General features: G+C 37.8%; 1 protein-coding gene and 1 pseudogene across 1 annotated transcript; both read right to left on the reverse strand.

Moving 5' to 3' along the window:
• Positions 1-9,375: 9,375 nt before the first annotated feature.
• LOC110887175 lies at positions 9,376-9,888 on the reverse strand (annotated as a pseudogene).
• A 488-nt stretch (positions 9,889-10,376) lies between these two features.
• LOC110888543 lies at positions 10,377-11,060 on the reverse strand. Its single transcript, XM_022136065.1, has one exon. The coding sequence runs from the start codon at positions 11,058-11,060 to the stop codon at positions 10,377-10,379; it is 684 nt and encodes a 227-aa protein (XP_021991757.1).
• Positions 11,061-14,085: the final 3,025 nt, after the last annotated feature.

The following is a 14,085-nucleotide window of genomic DNA, read 5'->3' on the forward strand; positions in this document are numbered from 1 at the left end:
GTATCAAAATCACGTAGTCAGATGTGGTCTTCATAAGTCTCCACATTCCCGGCTTATCATTGGTGTCTTTACCCAAATGTAATGCAATCCGCATAATCCAGAAACCAACTATACTGGTGATTGAGGTGGAGGAGGAAAGAAAAGTAAACTGTCAACATGCGTGAATTCCTCCTCGAGCTTGTATATACGTCAAAGTAATTAACTGACTTGTCACTCGACAGTAAAGAAACGAGCATTAAAACCTGGGAAAGGTGTAATAGCAGCAGGCGAGAGTTCAAAAGGAATCTTTGATAAACGTGGGGGACCAAAATATACTGGCAATAGACAGGGTGGAGGACGTGGTGTTAGCTCAAGCTCCAAAACTCTGCGAATTATATCTTCAAACTGTAGCTGATGTTACAGGATCACTCATCCCGTGTGCAGACTCCATAATGTGAGGGATGGTAAGGGTCCAATATCAGTATAGTGTATCATAGGAACCACCGAAACGGTTCGTCCAGCGATGTAGGGGTGAGTGTATCAGACGGTGCGGCCTGTGAGGTCGTAGAAAATGTTGTCATAGCAATGGGGACCGTTACGCGGGTGCTGACTTGGAGTACCTTCCCGGGGTGTGGGTATGTCTTGAAAGAAAGCGATAGGCATGTTGGCGCATTGGACGTCGGTCTTCACAAGAGTAACATCAGCGGGTGAAGGTGCAGGTACAAACGTCTCAACTGATAGGAAGATCATTAGGTGGAGGTACTGGGTCGGGTATAAGGGATGCATTGTCTGGTAAGTCAAAAGAAACAGGCTCATGATCAAGTAAGGGTGCAGGATCAGCGGGTACAACATCAAGCTGACCCCAAAAGAAACAGGAGTTGTCTCCGAAGCAGGTTCTAGGTCGTGTAACGGTGTGGTGCCTCGAGCAGGTGATAGTTGCAGCAGTTATAACGGCAGCGTCGTCTGTGTCAGTAGTAGAAAGCTGCAATCTAGCTGTCTGTAAAGCTGCAGATGTCACAGACTCAAAGGAGTCTGAAATCGAATGTATGCTAGAATCAGAGGGTAGCTTGTTAACAGGGTCTCAAAAAGTGAAATTAGTAACAACGTGCTCGTCAAACTTTCCATTATCATAGGTGTTATCAGAAGGACCATCAATAATATGCCAATGTCATCATCAATTATTCTTTGAGTAGCCAACCTTCGGAAGGAATGTCCACAGGAGGCGCATTGTCGAGGATTGGAGTCAGGAGGTGCTCTCCACCGAAGTGTCCAAATGGTAAGGTGGTCGTGGACCGAATCAAGAATGACAGGAAGATTCTCGTCAAGGAAACCATCAGCAAGGGTAATTCATCACCAAAGTCTGGCAGCGCGGACGGTTGGAAATCGTCCTCGTCCTTAGTTAGCATGTCAGGGTCACTCTCAGTGTCTGTCGTAAATATCTCCGGCGCAGGTACAGTCTCATCATCCGTGGCGGTGGCTGTAGGGTCATCATCATCTGACAATTCGTTCCCTAAGGAAGGTGACGTGTATGCCGGTACAAAATAGTCACAGCATGCATATTCACAGTAATTTTTAACACTTTGTATATCGCAAACAAAGACAATTCATAATGAAATCATGTATCCACATATTCGTCCTAGTCTTCCCAGACTATCCTACCCAGCCTCTCAGACTGAACTCCCTAGTCTCTAAGACCAAACCTTCCCAGTTTCTAAGACTAACTCCCTGGTCTCTAAGACCAATCCTCCCAGCCTCTAAAACTAATTATCCCCAGTCTCTAAGACTAATTATCCCTAGCCTCTAAGGCTAATTATGCCCAGCCTCTAAGGCTGATCCTCCCTCAGCCTCTAAGACTGAACCTCCCTCAGTCTCTAAGGCTGAATTATAAATATGAATTTTGAAATGTGTACTTGTGCCTTTTGTTTGTAAAATTGTTTGTTCCCTAGATCTGGACGTTTTGTGTATGCAATGAAAAACAAGTCGTGAAAACATTTTCGTGAGAGCCCTAATGATCGTAGTCTAGACTCGAGACAGAATCCTAGTTCGCTACGATCGAAGCTCTGATACCAAGCTGTCACACCCTGACTTTCGCAGAAGCATGGTTATGGTGTGACTTTCTTAATATCATTGCATTCAATCATAACATCAACTATATGATAAAACCATAGGTTTGTCATCCATTACATAAGTATAAAACATAACAACATCGTTTTAAAACGTAGACTCCAAATTCAAGTTTTACAAATCATACAAATTGTTTATGAGCTTATTAAAGACTCGCCACAAGGTAATGATTAACACCAAGGTTTGGAAGACGTGTCTCGTCCAGGAATAAGATACACTAACCAAACTCAAAGACCATGGATGACATCTTTATTCTTAACGCAGCATAGAAACTTCCAACACCCGCCAGATCCACTTTACAAATTCCCTGAAATACATGTAGTTTGAAAACATCAACAAAAGTTGAGCGAGTTCATGTGTTCGTTTGTGTGTATGTATAAACCTTTGAAACATTGAAAGTAAGTATGTAAGTCCCTGGTATGTAGCAATAAGGAAAAAAAGAGATCACCAATGGTTTGCAAGGCCATTGATATGTGTAAAGTGATGCAGGAAGACTCAAACCTAGCAAATTTGTGTCAGGCTTCGGCTGTAAGACACAGTCACCACATGGTCCATTCAGCGGACTCAGGAGTGGGGCTTGCTACACCCAAATAGATCTATCACTCATGTCCCTTGGTCCTACGACGAGGATTGATGGCCTTAAGTGTTGTACCCACCCTTCACATGATCTAGTAGTAAACACCCTCCCTACGCTAACCAAACCATGTAAATAAATGTATGTAATAATTGTAACATGTATTCCATCCCCGAAGTATAAAACTGAAAACAGTACGAGAAAAAAGGGGACATGAACACACAGTATTGCGTCTTCGGTACTTGTAACCCAAATCTCCTCAGCAAACACGACTACCTGCAATGGTCTAACGTCTATTAGACGAACGGTTCGTGCCTTGTCTTAGTATTTATGATTTTGAGCTATGTTTCTGATATCATTCCAAGTTATAATAATTATATTTAGTTTTTGAATAATTGTTCATACAATATTTCTGTATTAATGCTTCTCAAGTATTCGTATTCGTATTTCCTTTCCAAGGATGGGGTATTTCATACATGGTTATCCGTATTCTTGTATTTGTTTATCTAGCCATGTAGTGGCGTCGTATTCCGGTGTGTTAATCCAAAGGAATATATATCTTTAAGTCCCACTTAGAAGTATATAAATAAACTTCATTTTTATTCAAAACAATACAGTCCAAGAAAATATATATTTTCCCAAAAATACTATATTTCTTAATAAACCCGAGTATTATTTCTAAAAATGGTGTAAGAGTTTGTATTAGTTATTCCATTAAAAATCATTTTCTTACGAAAGTTTAGTGTTTACAACTTGTAAACAATTTTTACAAAAATTACCTTTTGAACTCTTCTTGTAAATAAAAATATTCTCATACTTGTCTTATTTCTAAAAATGGTGTAAGAGTTTGTATTAGTCATGATTTTCCAAAAACCGCTTCTCTAACTTGGTTTATTTACAAAATCCTTTGTAACTCTTGGATTACAAGATCATCAACTCACTAGTTTAATTATATTTCATGAAAAATCATTTTTATCAAGTTTATATTTAGTTAGAAGGTGGTCATTTTATGTAGCACCTAACCACTTTCTTATCTTGTTAAATTATATTTAACAAGATCCATATGGTGATCAATATCACACGATCAAGAATCATCATAAATTTAACAACATGTTCACTACAACATTTTACTAGCAATATTTCATCTCCATGTAATCTTTTATGTAAAGCTTCATGTTCATATTTTTAGTTCTTGTTTCTTTAGTGTTTTAATCATACAGAGCAGGTCAGGACAGAAGAAGTCTACAAAGAAGGCAGTCCAATTTGGCGCTTTATTCTTACTACAACTTTTAACCATAAAAGCAAGATGATCAAGAGTTAAACAAGAGCTTACTACTAGCACAAGGCTAGGGAAGAATCTAGTGAAGAAGATGATGAAAAGTGATGATGAACAAGCAAGAAACAAGGTCCTTTGAAGCTCCACAAGTTGCAACTTCCTTGAATCACCTTAGAAGCTTGAATGGAACTCGAAGTTTAATGAAGATGGTGGTGATATGGTGGAGGTGGGGGCGGATATGGGTGTGGCCGAGAGGAGGGTGGAGGTGTGAGGGGTGATGGTGTGAAGATATGAAGTATGATTTCGCCAGAGTTTCCCCTAAAAACGGAGGTGTCCATGCTATTAAGCATATAATTTTCTTTTCAAAATCAATCAACAATCAATCTTTAAACAATCTTACATCACCAAGAGCAAAAATATATGGGTTACACACTAATCATGAACTTGATACTTTCTGAAATCGCGTAGTAACTTGGTAAAGCTTTTATTGGACTTAGTTATCTTCCAAAACGTAGTTATTCCTTTAAAAATCATTTTCTTACCAAAGTTTAGTGTTTACAACTTGTAAACAATTTTTACAAAAATTACCCTTTTGAACTCTTCTTGTAAATAAAAATATTCTCAAACTTGTCTTATTTCTAAAAATGGTGTAAGAGTTTGTATTAGTCATGATTTTCCAAAAACCGCTTCTCTAACTTGATTTATTTACAATATCCTTTGTAACTCTTGGATTTACAAGATCATCAACTCACTAGTTTAATTATATTTCACGAAAAATCATTTTTATCAAGTTTATATTTAGTTAGAAGGTGGTCATTTTATGTAGCACCTAACCACTTTCTTTTCTTGTTAAATTATATTTAACAAGATCCATATGGTGATCAATATCACACGATCAAGAATCATCATAAATTTAACAACATGTTCACTGCAACATTTTAGTAGCAATATTTCATCTCCAAGTAATCTTTTATGTAAAGCTTCATGTTCATATTTTTAGTTCTTGTTTCTTTAGTGTTTTAAACATACTAGTCTTACTACAACTTTTAACCATAAAAGATAGATGATCAAGAGTTAAACAAGAGCTTACTACTAGCATAAGGCTAGGGAAGAATCTAGTGAAGAAGATGATGAAAAGTGATGATGAACAAGAAAGAAACAAGGTCCTTTGAAGCTCCACAAGTTGCAACTTCCTTGAATCACCTTAGAAGCTTGAATGGAACTCAAAGTTTGATGAAGATGGTGGTGATATGGTGGAGGTGGGGGCGGATATGGGTGTGGCCGAGAGGAGGGAGGAGGTGTGAGGGGTGATGGTGTGAAGATATGAAGTATGATGAAGGATCTAGGCCATGCTTTAATAAGATACATTCATATATTTTGTCAAGTTCTACAAGTAACAATCAAATAAACTAATGGAATAAAATCTAGCACAAGATTGAGGTATGGTGTAAATATTTGTTGATGATCTTGTGGGTCCTCTTGGGACCGAATTCGGTTGGGGGGGGTTGGTTGTAAGTTTTTGCAACTAGTTGGTAAGCACAAGTTAAAATCCAAGTATTCACTTACATATATTAGTTACTTGATATTTAGTGGGTGTTAGGGTGTTCGGGGATCATGACTAGCCAAGAAATAATTAAACAATGTGTTTGGCAAAAATTTAGTGTCCCGGATAATGTCCGATTGTTCGGTTGGATACCGTTCCATTAAAGTGTTTAATTATTCCGTAAAGTGTCTTCTACATATACTTTTGTGTCACATTAAATTCCCGACACCTAGGAAAGCATACAGGACCATTCTGCCATAATTTTGCACCTTACTAGCATGTTAAAATGCTGAATTTTATTAATAAATGCATAATTCTGCACTTAAAGTGTGTTTTTGGCACTTCCCGGCACTTTAACTATCACCTAGTGACGTAGTTTTATTGTCCTCACTTTCCTACACTCCATACTAGTACAGTACCCTGTCCCTGGCTCATACTGGCCTCAAAACATTGTCTGTCTCTGTGCTGGCATTGTCAGCATGTTTCTGAATTATCCGCTCAGTGTGCTAATTGTGCTTTGTGCATCAAGTATGTCACTAAAGTTTGTGTGTAATAAATGAAGTGACGGTATGAAGTATGATTTATATGTATGTATGATACAAAAATCATAAAGCAGTTTAAATTGTCAGTTGCAATCAAGCACAGTCATTAAGCACATAATTAAAATTAATTAATTGTACGAATGCATGCAAATTTGACGGTTGTCACAGATCCTTGAGCTAAACGGCTTTTACCGGTAATTTCATCGCCTTGCTTGCGGACGGTGTGGGTTACCAGGTTTTCCTCAGAATTGGCAGTGGACTCGGGTTTCTCTCGAAGCACTCCGTTTGGTTCAATGGATGCCCCAAGAGTGCTCGGTATTAATTCTGTTGGCCGTTAAAAAAAACTCCCCTACATGAAAGCTTTTGGATTTAATCTATTTTCAAATTAATTTAGATAAACAGCCATGTTAAATGCTACAATTACAAATATTCAATCAAATTATTATAAACATATAATACAACTATGATATAATAATAATAATTTTGGGGTGATAAAAACATGATGAATATACACTAAATAGGCTTCACTTTTGTTAAATCTTCTCAATATATGCAAGGCACCAATTTTATTATTTGAGCTCACTTTGTTTTTATGACGAGATATTTAGTTCTTGTTACTTTATTTGTTTGGATAACTTTGGTAGTCCATCATCTCTCTTGTTTTGTTACAACCATAGAAAAAAAAAGTCTAAGGTGACGTTTGTTTTTTCAGATGTAAAAGGTCTACAGTCTATGGATCACATTTGCATGCATCTGCAGGAGAAGAGGTGGACCAAAGGTCTACAATCTGCAAGGAGAAGAGGGTTTGTTTTTTTTTTTTTTAATTCTACAAAAACCACTTCACAACACACATACAACACACACAGAGAACACTCATCTCTCTCTGCCTTCATCTACCACCACCACCACAACCATCCACCAACGTCCACCTGTCACCACCACAACCAACAACCACCGTCAAGCACCACCGCCCCCTGTCTCCTGCTGCGAAGCCAAGCACCACCGCAAACCCTAGCCCCCACTCCAAGAACCTACCCCCGTCGCAACCACCACCACCGCCTTCGTCGTTCCACCACCGCCAAGAACATTGGATTCATCGGAGGATGAGTCGGTGGCTTCGGGATCGGAGCAGAAGACGCGGATTTTGCGGAGGTTTTTGCCGGTGAGTTCGGTTTTGGAGGTGGAGGATCGGAATCGATTGCTTACACGGTGGTCTGCCATAGTTGTCGAGGTGTTAGGGTTTGAAGATGTGTTGCAGAGATAGATACAGATGGATAGATAGATATATATGGCTGGGGATAAATGTTGTGTAAGGATTAAACTGTTTTGAAAGAGAGAAGAGGTGAGAAGAGGTGGGCTTATGTCTGCGTGGGGAAGAGATAAAATGTGAGAAGTGCTTTTGGAAAACAAACAAGCTGCAGGACCCAAAGGTCTGCGCGTGTCTGCGCGACGCAGACATAAGTGACCAGAAGTGCTTCTGGCCAAAAAACAAACAACACCTAAGAGAAGGGTTATGATGGGAGCTAGGCTTCTTCATCGACTACAACAAAAAGGTATGTGATCTATACCATGTTGAACTTCGATAATATTCATAAACTTCGATCCTGAAAAATATTCTCATGCGTGCATGGTCATTCTAAATTTTTAGGGGTTTGAATAGGGGTGCAAACGAGCCGAGCCGAGCCTGAACTTGACCAGGCTCGAGCTCGAGCTCGATTAACTTATGTGAGCTCGAGCTCGAGCTCGGCTCGATTTGAGCTTTGTTTTCAAGGCTCGAGCTCGGCTCGTTTGTATTTTCTCAAGCTCGAGCTCGGCTCGTTTATTATCTATTAATTAATATATTAAATAAAAATAATATAAATAATAGACTTTTTAGACTCGCGAGCTCGATAAGTGAAGCTCGGGCTCGGGCGCGTTTACTAAATATGCTTATTTTTAGGTTCGAGGTCGGCTTGTAAACAAGGTTGAATAAGTTCGGCTCGACTCGGCTCGTTTACACTAAGGCTCGATAAAGCTCAACGAGCCTAACGAGTTTCACATGCGAGGCTCGAGCTCGGGCTCGATAAACAAACGAGCTTTATGTTAGGCTCAAGCTCGGCTCGGGCTCGATAAGGCTCAGCTCGTTTCGAGCTTTTTCTCGAGCCAATCTCGAGTAGCTCGCGAGCCACTGGGCTCATTTGCACCCCTAGGTTTGAAGTATTGTCATGTATCTATTTTTACTAGATTTACACGCTTAATAATTTAGTATCACACTAATTTGAGTTGAAGTAAAAGAATAATTTAGTATCAAACTAAACTAAAAGAATAATTTAGTATCAAACTAAATTGAGTTGAACGAAAAGAAGGGTTAGTTAGTTTATGCAAAATTGTGGCTCCAAAGTTCCAGAAGATCTCAATATAATTCTTTTCAAACGATACATTAAAGACAATGCAAAAGTTGGTTAGCTAAATTAAAATTTGATAAATTGATATAAATAAGATATAGACAAAAAGTGAATGAACTTCATTTTACATAATTCAGTCATGTGTTAGAATTTGTAAACTACTTGATTCTTGTCGTGTTCGTTGTATAGTTCAATGCGTCTCAAAGACTATTTATTGTGTACAAACAAAAGCATCTCCCACTATTATGGTGTAGCTCAACATGAACATGAGCATCTCCCATGCAAATATGCAGCCTTTAACAATTAACCAAAAACACAAGTCCAATTCAAAAGTGGTAGTGGTTCTCTGTCATCCTTCTTGTTCGTAGCACAAAGAAAAAAAACAAATCTTAAGCCTCTCGAATTGCATATAATGAGAAAGATCTAATGAGCTTTTATTCAAGTTCAGCCCATATGCCTTTTTCTGATTATTTAACCGAAATACTTTTTAGAGTAAATTTCACTTTTTTTTCTTTATATATTATCTGAATTTTGAAACGTGCCCTTTAAAAGTTTTAGTTTCAGTTTATGTCCAAAAAACACATGTTTTATATCACTTTATATCCTTTACACCAAACTGAGTTAAATTACTCGGTTATAGGTTTATTTAAGACAAGGGCAAAAATGGTATTTTATAAATAAATGTCATCAGATCCCCTTGTCCCCATATCTTCTTCAATTTCTAAGAAACCCTAGCAAACAACCAAAATCCCCTGCCTTCTCCCCTTCAAGTCCGGCAGCCGGAATCGGTTCTCCGGCGATGTCCGGCGCCGATCTCCGGCTGGCCACACACTCACCCAACCCCTCATTCCTATCAAACCCTAATCCATTGTTTCGTCTATACAATTTATCCTTCCCCTTTTCCATTTTCTTTCTTATCCACAAAAATATACATCATATAATTCTCTAATCTGTTCATCAAAAAACTAAAATCAATTTCTAACACTAACCAACGACGAATCACACTCTGCTACACCTGAATCCGCCCACAGTCTTTCATTAAACGAATCCCGTAAATCATGAGGTACAAACGTTGTCCGACAAAGCGGACAAGTTTTCTGATCATGATCCATCCAACGGTCCAGACAGCATTGGTGAAATATACGTCGGCAATTGATAAGCTGCCGGATCTCATCACCGGCTTCAAATTAATACAAACAAACCGCACAGCTCTCCGGCAGATCCACTAGCTCCGAGAACTTAACAACCGGGAGGAGCTCACGAATCAGGACAACGGATATTGAGTGGAAATGCGTAACTTGTTCGTTTCCGGTCGGGTCGGATGAGAATTCGGGTTCGAGGAAATCGTTGAGACCGCCGAATCGGAAAATGGAGGAGATGAGTTTACGGATAAGACCCATAAGGGTTAGGATTTGTAGAAAGAGTTTGGGGAGGTATAGATCGGTGTAACCAACATGGAAACCCATAGCTGTGATTGGGGAATTGAGGGGAAGAGAGTAGTGGAGTGAGATTCATGGTGGTGTGTATATATTCATGGTGGCCGACCGGAGATCGGCGCCGGACATCGCCTAAGAACCGAGTCCGGCTGCCGGACTTGAAGGGGGGAGAAGGCAGGGGATTTGGGTTGTATGCTAGGGTTTCTCAGAAATTGAAGAAGATAAGGGGACAAGGGATCTGATGACATTTATTTATAAAATGCCATTTTTGCCCTTCTCTTAAATAAACCTAACTAGGTAATTTAACTCAGTTTGGTGTAAAGGACATAAAATGATATAATACATGTGTTTTTTGGACATAAATTTAAACTAAAACTTTTAAAGGGCACGATTCAAAATTCAGATAATACATAAAGGACAAAAAGTGAAATTTACTCTACCTTTTATGGCTGATATGAAGTTCAAAAGTAAGCCTTTTGGTTTTTAGAAGCTACATAGCTATTTTATTATAAAAAATGTTAAAGAACAATTATTGTCAAGCATGATGAATGACCACGTTTGTATAAATGGCTGTTAACGTAAAATGGACATTTAGGCGCGGTTCCATTTCGTTCTGTTAAAAATAACGGAGATTGTTGTAGCACATTGATATCGTTTTGTGAACTTGGTGGACCGCGCAAAGCATGCCAAAGCCATAAATCTTGAGATGCAACCGCTTCGAGTATAACATTCGGGTATCGGTGACCTCCTCGCATATACTGGCCTAGATACTTTGTCGGACACATTCGCCAAACGAAATAGGTGCAATCAAGGCTACCGAACAGGTGATGTTTTTCCTCATGAGCTTCGTATAAAAGTGCCATGTCATGGCTTGTCGGTCTACGTAAGAACTCCAGAGCGTATATTTTGCAAACCGTGTCGCAAAAATATTCTAGGCACTCGCGGGAAGTTCTTTCGGCCATATGCAAGTACCCGTCGTTCTCGTCTGGAGTGCTACCAGTTGCGAGCTGTTTAATAGCCGATGTAACCTTTTGCAACGGCGTAAAGCCCTTCCTACCTCGCGCATCTAAGGCCTCTTGAAACCACGAGTCGTTCGCTTCCACGTCGCTCACAATTTTTAGAAACAAACGTTTCGACATATGGAACCTATGCCGAAAAATATCTTCCTTGTATTTCGGGTCTTTGACAAAATAATCCGCCATGAGTGTCTATGACCAACCTCACGTTGACGTTCAATATATCTCCTTCGATTAGAGGTGCACGTGTCTTTAAGTTCGGCTTCTTCGATGAGATTTTGGAAAAAAAAGAATGCTACTATCGGATGATTCGTCGCTACTATCGGGTGGAAAAAACAACGGGATTTCATCTACCATTTTGTTTTGGAATGATTGGGTAAATGTTTGGTATTTTTTTTGTTTGGTTTGGGTATGAATTTGAATGTGTTTGGGTATGAATTTATGTTTGGTATTTATAGTTAAATTTAAAAAAAAATATTTTTTTTGTTTTAAACGGCTATATAGCCGTTGAATGTCTCCAACGGTCAGAATTCAACCCCTTTGTCCATCGGTAAAGATTCACCGCTCAGCCCAAGTCACCAATCGGTAAACATCATCGGACGCGGTGTTACCGATCGGTAAACCCGTTACCGATGGTGTTTACCGCACCACTCCGCTTACCTAATAAAAAAATAACATATCTTTCTTTTTTAATAGGTTGCGTCCCCTCTAATAATTATATTGTGGCGGCCCTCTAACTTATAAAATAGAGATAGTGGTCTTAGCCCAATTACGGGAAATGACTGTAATTTTTAGTCGGTCCCTGGCGGCCTACTCTACTCAACTGGCTGGTTATTTAATTATTACTCATTTTCACTCCATTTGCACCAGGACCTGCCAAAACACAAAATAATATAATATAATACTAAAAACTAAAAAGAAATAAATAAAACCTATACAATAATTATATACTTTACACAGGACAAATACGTGTATTTTACCACACATCAAACACTCATGAAGAACGCTAGCTAAAAATGGTGTCCAAATGAGTACCAAAAACAAGATATATATTTGTATTCTATACTTGTAAATTCTGGATTTATCCTTATCGTCGACTCCACAAACTTATATACCTTGTTTATCCATTTTAGGATAACCTCAGTGTTCCATCCTTCAAATCGCGCAATCTTACTTTGTGGAGAGCATTTGCAAACCGCTTTCCGTTTTAAACCACTTTTGGGTGTAACATGTATAACATATTAACTCACTAGACACACACAATCAATCTTATGCAAACACTCAATTCATAAATTAACTTTGCAAGCCTACCTTAACATGTATAGTGCTATAGGAGTAGCACACTGCTTGTTTTGGGTCATTGTTAAGTATTCTATCATGATGGACTTGTTCACTCCGGTGACAAGATTACGCTAGTGGACACTTTGGTTTGACATATAGTTCTTGCATGCTAGTATGATGCATAACTTAGTGTACAAATTACCATGTTGGAATTGAGACTTTTTATACGTATGCTATGTAAACCAAACTTGTATGCTCACCGACCTTTTTGTGTTGACATATACTTTTATACATGTTGCAGAAAATTGATGATGAAATCTCGAGAAATCTACTTAGGGTGGACTAGAAACGCAACCAAATTTTGTTTATGTAATCTTTTACTTGTTTGGTTATGTTAGATTTGAATGTTGTATTTTCTTTCGGAACAATGTATACTTGGAATTATGAATGAAATGAATTTCGTTTATTAAATTATTGTCACAAATAGTACGTTATGATGTTTTGAACAATCTCGTTCGTCTCACTCCGATGTTTCCGCCATCGATTGAGGTATGACAGATTGGTATCAGAGCCATAACTATAGGGAATTTGGAAACGTACTATTTATTTTGACCTAGTCTATAGGTAAGGAACCCTCACTTGGCCATTCTATTTTCATGCTTAAAATAGTTGATTCTCCTTTTACTAATCACTTATTTATTCATGTTTTGAGTTAGTCTATAGTTAAGGAACCCTTCTTTCGTTTTTGAATCCTTTAATAATCAGATTCACTTATGAGTCTGATTCCTTTAATCGAGTACGTATTTAAAAAAAGATATATGAGTTCGTTTTTGTTCTATTGTTCGAAATTCTTTGAATCGAAATTTATACTTTGAATCTTCGTTTAATTTGAAATCAAAGTTCTGATGTTGTCTCGAATCATAAAAAACCTTCAACGATATATAAGGTTTTGGTTTTTATGTTTGCAAAGGTTTGATGAGTTCGAAGCAAAAAAAAAAAACAGAGACTAGCTGAAAGATTGTGATTTGGATTTTAAAACAATGTTATTGTGTATGCGATTCTTAAAGCCGTTAAGGGATTGTGATTGAACCGCTATTTTTATTTCGTGATTACTGATTATGTTTCTGGCTTGTCGGAGATTTTACGGATGTTATGTAGGGAACACCTCCTGAATGAATCCATATTTTTTTTTGGAATATTCGCTGATTAATGGGTTAAAAGTAGTATGACTTTTTACATGATTTGAATATTATCTCCCTAGGATCTATTAAATGCATTGTATATTCCAAAGTGACACTACATCGATCTCAAACTTACGTTCAAGTTGATGGATGCTCCAAATCACACTATGCTTTATATGCTAAAACAGGGATAAGTGGTTAAGTTTGACCCAATAATCATGTGAAAATTCTATGATAAACCTGGGATCTGATAATAGAAAGAAGAAGAAAAAAAATAGCAAAATCGGTGGGATTTTTTTATGATAAACATTGGATTTGGTATAGAAAAAGAAAGAAAAAAGTAGCAAACCCTGTGGGAATGGGGATAGAACCGGCATTAAAAAGTAGCAAAACAAGTGGTAGTGGGGATTGAACCGGTGTGACTTATATGATGAAAAGGCGCTACAAACACTCTATTAATTGTGTGTATAATTCTTTAACCTTATATAAATATAATTGAAAGGTCGTAACTTTTTTCAAATAATTATATTGTAAGTTATAATTGAAAGGTCGTGACTTTTTGCAAACTATTATTTCTTAAGTTATAATTAAAAGGTTGTGACTTTTTACAAACTATTGTGTCTTAAGTTACTTTTTATACGTATATATCATATAATCAAATCACTTCATATGTTTAGTTACTAGCATTATAAGAGTTTTATACTTTTATTTTTTTAATTATGTTTACTTTTTTGTTGTTGGATTTACAT

Source organism: Helianthus annuus, chromosome 11 (genome assembly GCF_002127325.2).
Source record: "Helianthus annuus cultivar XRQ/B chromosome 11, HanXRQr2.0-SUNRISE, whole genome shotgun sequence".
NCBI classification, from domain to species: domain Eukaryota; kingdom Viridiplantae; phylum Streptophyta; class Magnoliopsida; order Asterales; family Asteraceae; genus Helianthus; species Helianthus annuus.

Coding starts and splice junctions, on each gene's coding strand:
- LOC110888543 (XM_022136065.1), bottom strand. CDS start 11,060: ATGGCGGATTATTTTGTCAAAGACCCGAAATACAAGGAAGATATTTTT.